Consider the following 12,628-nt stretch of genomic DNA (forward strand, 5'->3'; position numbering starts at 1 on the left):
AAAGGCAATGGCAATAATTGACCCGAAACTTTTTACCCTCAACGAAAAGTTCCCTAGACCTAGGCCGTCCATTTTAATGTTCAATAGCATTTGAAACATCCACGAATATATTTAAATACCTTAGCATTGGAAAGAAAAACAGATCTAAAAGAATCAGTTATGTGTGTTTACTTGAGGTTGGAATAGTTTTCTCTTCGGCTAATCTTTAATACATTCTTCTTTTTTTTTCTTTTTTTTTTGTTTGTTCTGCGCAGTAAAACTAAGCATAGAATATATTACAAAACAAATTTTATAATCTTCAACTTAATGCTCGTGTAACTCAACCCCATTTAACTGAACTAAGCATAGAATATGTTACAAAACAAATTTTATATTCTTCATTAATGTAACAAACTTAGCTTAAGTCCTCTTTCTAAAATTCCCCTTTACATTTGCTTCAGAATACGAAATTTCTTTCAGCAACTGAACTTCTGTAACTGAACCAACGTGAAACATAACCCACGTGTAACTGAGCCCCTTGAAACTTAACCACCGTGCAACTTAACCCACGTGTAACTGAATGCTCGTGCAACTCAACCCCATTTAACTGAACTAAGCATAGAATATATTACAAAACAAATTTATAATCTTCATTAATGTAACAAACTTAGCTTAAGTCCCCTTTCTAAAATTCCCCTTTACATTTGCTTCAGAATACGAAATTTCTTTCAGCAAATATATTATTTTTCTGGCTAAGAGAGAAAGGGCAAATATACTAGCAATTTATATTTTATCTTTAATAGGCGGCTTTTGTGATATCCATCCGTTAGAGAGAGGGGCATTAAAATTAAATGGCTTCAATCAGTTCATGGATACAAGCCCAAAAATCTTTTCGGAATGTCTATTTTGTGCACATGTCTGCATCACGACAAGAAAGATCGGTCTAGATTGTCGGACAATGATCGTCTAGATTACTCTAATCTTTATCAAGAGTTAAAAGAACTTCGACCAGGTTAATAGTCAAACGGAATAAGGTACTAGTCATTTGTATAATAAAGTGAATTACTAGATTTGCACGAAATTTTTGTGTGTCCCTTGTCCTGTGTGTTTGAAACCTACACTACCTGGAAAGTATATTGTATTACATACCGTGCATTTTCCAGCTATGTAGCAAATAATACACTAGGGGGCTCATTAAATCTATCCTAAAGCCACAGTTAAGGCTATGAAATCATTACTTTGGAACTAAGTATGTTAACTTGGAGAATAGCTTTTCCGAAAAAGTTATCTCTAAACCATCCGTTTTGGCATTCAAAAAGAGATTAGACAAGACCTGGCCCAGTCGTGGAAATTCGACTGGAAAGAATGCGAGTCATCCACTCGTATATGAACTAGTCAAGTAATTTTATTCCTTTTATTTTCAACCAGTCAGTAGTTCCAGCTCTTGTAAGTTCATTAACATGGAGTAAGTCTACAATCTCTGATAACCCATACTTGATCTGCCGTGTGTTGCACGTGCCCACTTTGTAAACACGATCTTCGAGAGTGAGTAAAGTCTTCATTTAAGCGTGCACAAATGTGGTTTATTTTGCATTTGTTTTAGTAGTCGCTGGTATTTTTTCTTACTCTGTTCGGAAAATATTAATTAATTATATATTCGGGACTATTGAATATTATTAATTATAATATTATACTTTCCACTAAATATATTTTGCAGTATTGATGGTGATTTGTGGTGGTTTTACGCTTGGAAGACTATTTGACTCTATTTCTGCTTATTTTTGGTTTAATGGAGCTCTTTGCTTTTCTTTGAAAAACCTATTTTGTGGAATTTTTTTTTATTAATTTCTGTTCGTTTTCTATCGATCGACTTTAGTCTTTTTCGTGGAAAAAGAAAATCATATTTTATATTTAATGGGTTTTTCTTTCTGTAAGAATCCAAAGTTTGGCTTGCTATTTGTATGTTGGGGAAATTTTTCACCAAATTTTAATCATGACACAAATAGAACTGTTTAGTTTAGTTTTATATCTCCTTAAGTTGACCTGAAAAGTAAAACTTGATACCATTCTCTAAAAATTCTATCTATGCTCTTTGATAACTTGGATACGCTTACACTTTTTTAATTTAGTTAAGTTGTAAGAGCAAAAGTAGTAATAGTAGCCCTTCAAGTTTCAACTTAATACCCCCAATCTTTCTTGATACTTTGCTGACAACACCACAGCTTACCCTTAAAGGTCTAACTTAATAATGTAAGCACTTCTTGAGATATTGCGTTATTTTTTTGAAACTGCACATGCTCATAGTTCGTTTTAATTTAGTTCAACATACGCCTAAATGTTCCTTGAAAGCTTCACCTTCATACCCTTAGCTTACGTAGTAGCAACAGTTGTAATAGTAGTTGTAGCATTAATATCAGTATGCGTATAGCACCTTTGGTTTTCTTCAACGTCCCCTTCAACACACGCAAAACGTTTCAACTTAATACCATCTATACCGTTCCTTAAATATTGCTGATATGCCCTCCTGACAAACCGTGTGGGCATAGGGTGTTTCGGTTTAGTTCAATACAGTTTTAATATTTCCCAAATTTGTCGACTCAATACCCTTAGCTTTAGTAGCAGAAGTGCTAGCAGTAATAGCAGTAGCAGCAGTAGTAGTAGCTTTGGAATTAATAGTAGTAGCCTTAGCTGTAGTAGCAGTTGTAGTAGTAGAAGTAGTAATAATAATAGCAATATTAGTAGTAGTTGTAGTAGTATGATTAGAACCAGTAGCATTAGGATGCAAATATTGTCTTTTGGTTAGTTCAACACCCACAAAAAAAGCCCTGTTAGTTTCAACTTCCCACACCAAACTGTTCCTAAGATATTGCTGATGCGCCCATTTGACAACCTGTTCACTACCATGAACCTTTCAGAACATATTGAATGCACACAGGCGCGGATCCAGGGGGCCTACCCCCCGATATTTTTCTGCCACCTTTATTCCGTTTTTGCTCTTTTTTTAAAATAAACTTGCCAGTTTGGTCAATTATTGGTGCCCTTGTCACATTCCCCCTCCCCCTCCCGAGATTTTGTTCTAGATCTGCCTTTGAATACGCATAAAATAAGAACAGAAATCAGGAAGCAAAGTAGATTTTTTCTTTATTAGGGACTCATGACGGATGCAGCAAAATTTCAAGGTGTCATTGCAACTGAACCCCCGCGTAACAGAACCCCAAGCAACTGAACTTCTGTAACTGAGCCCCCTTGAAACTTAATCCCCGTGCAACTGAACCCTCGTGTAACTGAATGCTCGTGCAACTCAATCCCATTTAACTTAACCCCCATGGAACTGAACCCCCCATACTCAGTTTTTCAGTATTTGACAAATGTGACGTAACATCATTGGGTAAAACACAAGTTAGAATCTTTACTTGTTCAACCTTTTTGAAACTGTTTGTTTTTTAAAGTTATTAAATAAATGCCTTTCAAGATGATTCATAAACAAGCTCTGTTTCGTTGTCAACACCGATAGACTCCAAGATATGAATTTGAGAGAAATTGTCCTGGAACAGGTAAATACTAAACTGGAGAGTTTAAAATTTGACAATACGGAAGATGAATGGAATAGTTTTAGGAAAATTGTTTGTGAAGTTGCTGATGGTGTTTTAGGGAATAAAGTTATAAACGCAGCTAGGAATATTTGTGAAAAAGGTTTATGTTTATTTGAGAGAAGGAGGAGTCTATACAAGAATTATATGAGTGATAGGTCATATGAAAATAAGAGGAATCTAAAGAAAGTGGAAAAAATATTAAATGTGAATTAAGGAGATGTGAAGTGGAGGCCATGGATGAAACTGCCAAAGATGTGGAAGATGAAGCCAGACGGCGTCTTGTACCGGCATGTTAAGAAATTGAGAGGGATTAGTCAATCTGAACTTGTACTTGTCCCTGTTAAAGATAAGAAAGGGCCCGAAAAGGGGGCAGTCGTCGTAGTAGAAGTATTAGAAGCATATACACAATGCCTTTTGGTTAGTTCAACATATCTGAAAGTTCCAACATAGTACTCCAAGCGGCTCACATGGTATTGCTAATACGTCCTTTGACAAGTGTATGCACAGTGTCTTAATTTAGTTCAACTTCCCCATCAGCATTCCCCAAAGTTTTAACCTTAATACCTTTATCTTTAGAAGCGGTCGTATTAGTAGTAGCAGAAGTAGTAGTGGTAATAGCATGCACATTTTCCCTTTTAGTCGGTCGAACATACCGCTTATCATATCCTCTAAGTTTCGACGTAATACCCTAAACCATTTCTGAAATATTGCTTGTATGCCCTTTTTACAAGCTACATGAACATAGTGTGTTTCAATTTAGCTAGACCCTCTCCTTAAGATTCCAGAGAGAATCTTAACACCTTTACCCTTTTTTTAAACCAAGAATCAAACATGACCCCAGCATAATTAGCTTAATTTGCTATGTGTCAGTCCCCTTCCTGCCAACTCTAGTCCTCCCAAAGCTAAAATTTAGTTTCTTCACAAATCTTATCAAAACTAAGATAAGCCTGCATAATTGAAGCATCCAGAGAAACGGGTCAGTTGTTTTGTATATCTTTGCCTTTATGGTACTATAAGGCTCATTTTTCACAGTCATTTTCACTTGATTTGGGAAAATTGGCTCTATTTTTGCCCCTCCCCCCAGACTTTTTGCGAATTTACGCCATGTCCACCATTCCAAATCATAAATCCCATATTTAAACAATGACAAATTGAATAAAGTACAGCCCTTATCCAAGGCTGGAGCGGGTCTTGTAATCCCCAGTGAAATAGTTATTGGACTTTTCATCTATGTTGAACAAAATGGATATCTTGAAATTTTGATTGGATGCCTTTGGGGGGAGGGCAGTGAAAGAGGAGTGGGAGGGGCCTGGTGACCTATTATCACTTTGTTTTAGGTTTTTTTCAAATGACTGTCATAAAACTCTCCATTGGTGGAAAGATAAGAAAAGTTCAAGCTGCAGTAATTAGAATTTACCAACGATGCAAAGCTAAAATTATTCATAGATCTTTGTCTAAGTCTTAACTACTCATAAAACTCCGACAATACAATTCTACCAACACATAAGGTTTTAACGGAAAAGGGTTTTTGTATCAATTCTGAAGGGGCTCATTTGATTGGAAGTCAAAAGTTCCAGTGCCTTTTTTAAGAGTCAAAAGTGATCGGAGGGATTCAACCCCATGCCCTTTTATTCCCCAAATACATCCGATAAAAATTCTGAGACGGCCTTTCAGTTTAAAACAGTCCAAATTTTGAATAATTGTGCCTCTAGGGTTCACAGCCCTTAGCCCCAGGTGCAAGGGCCGTAAGTTATGCAAGTTGCCTTATCAAGAAAACAGGGTATGTTTAATCCACTGGCGTCGTTAAGGGGCGATTACCCCCCCCCCCCGCCTGATAATTTTGAAAAAAAAAATTATTAAGTAGCTTTAAAATTGTTGCTCGTTTTAAGCGTCAAATTTGCTCTTTACTTTGAGTGGATAATTTTTTTTAATTGATCCATGCTCTTTCTAACATAAGGAAAACTAGAAAAATAGCGGTCAATAACACTTCATAACATGTTCCACATTAATATCTTTCCAAATATACTGTCTTTGAAAATTTATCATCAAGTGAAAATGTGAGCCTAGATAATGGCAGAATTTAAAAATGTTCTATGCTCCCTGTTTCGCCACATTTCCTCAGGTCAATTCTTTCCCTTGATTCTTAAGGTGCTTTTACTTCCTAAAATCTATAATTTCAGGATTAAATTCTCTAGCTTTAAAAATTTCGAAGGTGGAAATGAATACACCCTCAACATCTGCAAATAGGACAGAAATGGAATCTATGAAGAATAAAAAGCTAGATATGCAGTGAATATAATTTCCTGAATGAAAAAAAAATCATTGAAAAAGAAAATAAGGCTTATTGCTCTTTATAATGATATCGTACTAAAACTAGATAGGTCAAATTGGTTGTACTTTGGTCATGGAATTTGGTAGAGAGGAATTCGCTCCAGGAATAATTTAGTTGTTTCAATTTTTATTTCCAGTATTTAATTGAAACTCTGATTCTCTTATCTGTCTTGAAATGCCTAATAAATACTGATAACGTCCTATTCCTTGCATTTTGGGTTCACATACTAACATGTAAATATTAAACTGCATCTTTGTACAATACCATGCTGACTTCTCGCTATTTTTAATGTTCTAGAAGTTCTTTGAATAAGCACCAAAAAAATAATTGACATAAAAGTGCTAAGAATTATGACTGAAATTAGTCGCATTTCACACAGCGCGAGCGCTACTTGTGGGACATTTATCTCTGCACCAGCATTCTGTACAAAATGTCTGCTGAGAGCAGAATAAAGTGAATTTAAAGAAAACATATATGTTTTTCTCACAATTTAAAAATTTTGTGTCCACATGTAAGCAGTACACAAAATGTAAAAATTTTGTGTACACATGTAAGCAGTACTAACCCATTCTCTTTTTCTATCGTTATCAGTTTTATCATGCAGCACTAGGAGAAAAAATTTTGTGTAATTTTTTTAGAATTCGTTTTTTTAACAAAAATACAAAGGGGAAGATAATTTTCAAACTCTAGGAGTCAATTTTCCCTTCCTATTGGCATCCTTGGCAATTTTAATAAATTTGAGGTTTATGCCGCAATTATGCTAAAAATTGTTATATTTTCTGGATATTCTTTGTCAAACAACGCCCAACGGATAAGTTAATAATTCTAACTTTATTTTTTGAATACTTTTAAGTTTGAAATACGGTCGCTATTTAAGTGTAGTGAATGTCACAATATAATGTTACACAATCTGTAGTAATACTTTGACTTATCCTGTATGTTTACTTCGACAGCGCAATTGCGCTGCCCATGATTTTTGTTTCGGGTTATGTGGCCCGCTGATATCAATGCTGTTTATTAGTATAAATAGGTGAACCCAGAAATTAATCAATTTAATAAAAGATTAGAAATAATGTTTCACTAAATCACATATATTATAAGTTCAGTACAACAAATTAAATCTTACAGAGTCAAAATTCATTTAAAATTACGAGCAATGAATAGCTCGCTACCCAGGGATATTAGAATAGAGATTGGTTCAATTATGAGACTGAGCATCCTGTGCTGGGTGTGGGGGTTTGGTGAAATGGAGGGGGGATTTGTACTGCAGCATTAGAGGTGAATCTGGCTGAAAAAAGCCGAGTGAATACGATATTCACCTTCGCCCACCCAAAACCTTATTTACACTACACTTCTGTCATCTACAGCAGCTCATTACTGACAGATATATCTAAAAGAACGGCTGATGGTATAAACCATCAAATCGTTCGGGAAATATTTACGGACATCTTCAACTAAATCAAAAGATACTATATCCATCCAGTTTTACAAGAAGTAGTATCCTTAATGTGTTAAGAGCAGCTGAGGGTATTAAGTTATTATATATGAGGGTATTAACATACCCTGAAAGTTACTTATCTGAATTTTGACCAAAATAAGATTTACCCTAATTTGTAGTTTTCAATCTTTTTTTCATTGGCTTTAGTTTTGAAAATACGATTCCTGTTATTTCAGTAAAATGTTAAGCCGTTTCAAGAGTTTTATTCAAAATAGATCCAAAGAGAAGTGAATTCACAGATCCATAAAGCCTCACAAATTAGGACAATGCAAAGATGATACTAAAAACACCTTTCTTGTGCCCATTTGAGCAGAGGATCGTTTTGTAAGGTCTGCTTTTTATATATCGGCCTATAGATTGTCAAAGGTAATCTAAGGCCAATATCCTCTAGAGGGAGAAGGAGTAAAGGTGGGTGCTTAAAAATATCTTCCCAGAATATCAACAAGATTCTGGATGCCCTCCTGAGAATTTGATTACCCTAATTCATTTACTTTTATAGATAGCAAAAAGCCACTGAGCTAGAATTTTACCGTAACTATCAATACAGACTTTCAGGGTATGTTGAAGGAATGTTGAAAAAGGTCGGTGTACATGCAGTCGCCCTTCCATGTCTTTTTCAGCTGTAATCTCCTCAAAGACATCTGATCTAATATTGTTGTCTAAATTCACAAACTAAAAAGATTGTCAACATAGATGTTTACTACTCAACGTTCAGGAAAGGTCTGATTCATCTGAAAAAGAAGAAATAAATCTGCTTTAATGGTTTGTGACATATGATTTTTTTGTTCTGGCAATAAAACAGAGCTTTTTTATGAATGATCTTGACAGGAAACAATTCCAACAAATTTGAACAAATAAAATTATAACTTATGTTTTACCTCATGCTATTGCCTCATATTTGTAGAATACTAAAAAACTAAGTCCGGGGGTTCAGTTGCACGAGGGCTAAATTGCGCGGGGCTCACTTGTATGGGGGTTCAGCTGCGTGGGGGGTTCAGTTGCACGGGGGTTCAGTTACACGGGGGTTTAGTTGCATGATGGTTCAGTTACAAGGGGGCTAGGTTAAATGGGGTCTAGTTGTACGAGGGTTCAATTAAATGGGGTTCAGCTGTACACGGGTTCAGTTGCACGGGGGCTCAGTTACACGAAGGTTTAGTTGTACGGGGTTCAGTTATACGGTGGTTTAGTTGCATGGGGGTTCAGTTAAATGGGATTGAGTTGCACGAGGGTTCAGGTACACGAAGGTTCAGTTGCACAGAGGTTCAGTTATATGGGGGTTCAGTTGCATGGAGGATCAGTTGCGCCGAGTTCAGTTGCTTGGGGTTTAGTTACAAGGGGGTTCCGTTGTAGGGATTCAGTTACACGGAGGTTCAGTCACGCGCACACTGAATTTCAAAATTTACATTATAGTCGCACTAACATATTAAATGCACCCATACCCACTAAACACACTTAACAGCCGCTAAAACGTAAATGGTAATAAGATATATGGACTTTTTATTGACCTGATTTTAACATTTTGATACAGCTTATAACTCTTGTTACGCTACATCTTAAGATAGACATAGACATAGACAAATTTTATTAAACTTACTCTTTTTAGTGCTAAAACCACTAATACCAGGGGTTTTTACAAATACGACAAAGTTAAATAACAAATACGACAACAAAAAATGAATAAAACCATATTACTTTTCTTAGGATTTGTTCATCATGTCTGTAAAAAAGGGGACAAAGGAATGCTGGTAGCGAGTCGTACGGCATATCACTGGGTTGAGCTTGTATTGTCTCCGGGTACGGGACGTAACGGGAGCTAGCGGGGGCAGGATCGTCCTGTGTTTTCTGCTACGGAGCAGGAAATGGCTGAACTGGCAAATAAGTCTCTCATGGCGGTTAAAAAACGACTCGAAGCCAAGAACCTTTATTGCATTGTCATAAGTAGTGAAGGCCTGACCCAGCATAATCTTACAAGCCCGTATTTGGATAGCTTCGATATCTTGACACATCCCAGCACTCAACTGTACACCAGGGCCCCACACTGGGCACGCATATTCAGTGATGGGTAGGATATAAGTCTTGAAGACAAGCTTCATGGAACTCACACTGAACCCGAACCGCTTCATGGTAATCAGTGTCTGCAGCGCTGCATACCCTTTTTGCGCAAGGTCACTTACGTGGTTGTTGAACTTGTAATTAACGGAGAAAATTACCCCAGAATTTTCTCACTGCCAACTGTTTTAAACAAGGTAGGGGGCTCCTGAAAGTCCGATTTAGGAGGGTTGAAACGCAACACCTTGCACTTCTGCTCGTTGAGGGCAAGGCTCGCACTTTGCTCGCATTCATTCCGAAAAACCGTTGGTAGACTAAGATCAAAAAGGGGGATCGCTGATTTGTCTTCTAGTAGGTATTTAAGTAAGAATGACAGATCATCAACGAATTTATATCTGTCCTTGAAAGTACGCAGGATAAATTTAATCACAGCGAGGAAAATAATTCCGGCTAGTTTACTTCCCTGAGGGGCACCGCAAGTGATTGGGAGAAATGCAGAATTTGAATCGTCTTCGCTAAGAGCAAAAACACACTGCTCCCGCTGGGAATGAAAATCAGCAACTAGACGCAGCAAGTCACTTGGCGCCCAGTTCACTTAGGCTATTGGGAGCGATAATGTGTTTGATGAGATCGAAGGCTTTTCTGTAATCAGCGAGGGCCAAGTCTACGAAGCTTTTCCCTTTCTCGAGCCACGATAGAATCTTGTCATACAGACGCACTAAGTACACTGACGTGTTGGAGCCACTAAGGTATCCGTACTGGAAAGGGTCTATATTTGCTTCTATATTACTCATCAGCAGTCTTGCAACGAAGGTCTCTGTTACCTTGGCCATGCAGGGAGTCAGCGAGGTAGGCCTTAAGTCATCGCATGATTTTGGCGGGGATTTCTTAGGGATCACTTTGATGAAGAATTTTTTCCAGGGATTGGGAAATTTGCCGAGTGTTATGCAAAGGTTGATGATACTAGCAAGAGGGGTAGCAAGGAAGGGTGCAAATTCACAAAGGAGACACACTGGGATTTCTCCAGGATTTGAGGAGCTACGAGGTTTGAGCTTTAGTAGTTCTGTGCACACTTGATGGGGCTCAACTGATGGCTGTGAAAGTTCACAAGGTGCATTAGTGTCAGGGACTGCAGCTAGTTCCTCTTGTGAGAAACTTGGGTAAGTGCTGCAAATACCAACAAAAAAAAACCATTAACCTGAGCAGCTGTTACGTAAGTGTCGTCCTCTTTCAGGATTATTAAGTGAGGATCACGGGTTTTACCTGTTAACCTTTTCAGTGAATCATGGCATTTTTTGCAGTTACTGAATAGGGTAGGATCAAAGGTTAGATGCGTAAGTTCTTCTGCCTTTGCGACAAAGAGCAACGACTTTGTTGCGCAATTGAGCATCATGCGTCTGGCCCTGCTTTTTGATAAGGGCTTCAATCTCAGGTGTGATCCACGGTCGGTCAGTATATGATCTATCAGGCTGTTTTTTTTGGAAAGTGCTCCTTTTATTTTTCGTACAAGACGGAGTTGAAAAGCTGAGTCTTCTTGTCAAGATTCTGCTCATTTATGATTTCTGAGAAATTATGTTAGCGGATCCAGCGACCGAAACAACAAATATTTGACTCAGTGGTAAAGATAAACGTACGCTACAACGAGTGGTTTGATCATAAAAGCAAGATAAAACGTTGTTACATAATACCTTGAGCTATGACTAATTGTGTGTAGGTATGACACAAAACACCAAAGCATTTTCTTTGTGCGTGCCATCACAGTGTGATTCCAGTTTTAAACGGCAGCGGCATCTATTTGTCATTTACCAAAACAAAATTCAATTTGTTAGAATAGAAAATTTAAAGCTTAGAAATGTTTCCCTCTGCAGGGTACTTTAGAAGCATCAATTGTCCTTTCTATGATGATGAAGGCTGTGAAAGAGTCTATTGCCACTTTCGTCATGTCTCTAAGGGTAATTTCTCTTCTTTAATCAGTATTATCAATTCAAATTTGGTATTTATTCATGAACCAATTAGGCTAAGTTATTATAACAGCTGAGATCTCAGAGTCCGTGAGGCTATATCCAAGGTTTGGGGGGAATGATATTATTTCTAAACTTATTAGGCTAATTGGCACTCTCCTAAATACATCACCCTCCCAGGGCTGGATTTAAAGCTTTGATGCTTCTAGGCCCAAGCATTTTTGCTTTTGTGTATTCATCCTGTTGAAGAGAGGGTCAATTTTCCTTAAAAAATAATCTTTATGATGACAATTTTTATGGTCAATATCTATGAAATCATATTATTGAGTTAGGAATAAAGTGAATACACCATTCGATGCCTTTATTTATGCTGATTACGAGTATAATAAGCATTTCTATCGGAAATGAATTTCAGCCCCCCCCCCCTATATAGGCTATACCTAACCCAACCTAACCCTGAATTGGCCGATATACGGGGGGGGGGGGCTGAAACTCATTTACGATAGAAATGCTTATTATATTAATAATCAGCATAAAAAAAAGGCATCAAATGGTGTATTCACTTTTGCCCTAACTCAATAATATGATTTCGTAGATATTGACCATTTTTATTTGTTATGATAGTAATTTTCATTGCTTATGATAGTAATTTTAGAAACAAATATTTGCATGTTGGGGTATTGAGTTGTACCAAATAATGGTACCAATCTTTCCTCAATAGTGAACAGGGATAATGGTGTCAATCTGCCATGGCTGTCGAAGATCTTAAGTATTTCTTTGCCCAATTTAAGGGCAGAGAAGAATTTTTCTCTTATGCAGTTTTTTAGCAGGTACAGAAGAACCGTTCTTAAGGCAATATGAATATTTGGATAGATAACTGCATCAAAATGACACAAAATCTTGCTTTTGTCATGTTTTTACCTTCATCAGGCTTGGTTGCATGCTTTGTGATTTCTGAGGCCTCTAGTCCTACAATAGCCTAACTTTGAAAAGTTCAAAGCTGCTATGAAGCTGAGTATATTTATTTTTCCTTCCTGTGAGTTCAAGCGGTAAATATCTACCAAATCATATTATTGAGTTAGAACTAAAATGAATACACCATTTGATGCCTTTTTTTTATGCTGATTATGAATATAATAAGCATTTTTATTGGAAATGAATTTCAGCCCCCCCCTATATATGCCAATTCAGGGTTAGGTTAGGTATATATAGGGGG

General features: G+C 37.0%; 1 protein-coding gene across 1 annotated transcript in view; it reads left to right on the plus strand.

Annotated features, from left to right (window-relative positions):
- Positions 1–11,266: 11,266 nt before the first annotated feature.
- Positions 11,267–12,628, plus strand: part of LOC148942610 (uncharacterized) — a 154,588-nt gene continuing 153,226 nt past the window's right edge. Inside the window, 1 exon segment of the mRNA XM_089102315.1 lies at positions 11,267–11,403. Coding sequence (XP_088958441.1) covers positions 11,304–11,403 — 100 coding nt within the window. The 5' untranslated portion in view covers positions 11,267–11,303.

This window comes from Artemia sp. Qi Xiang Cuo, chromosome 16, assembly GCF_049724085.1.
Source record: "Artemia sp. Qi Xiang Cuo chromosome 16, ASM4972408v1, whole genome shotgun sequence".
Lineage (NCBI taxonomy): Eukaryota > Metazoa > Arthropoda > Branchiopoda > Anostraca > Artemiidae > Artemia > Artemia sp. Qi Xiang Cuo.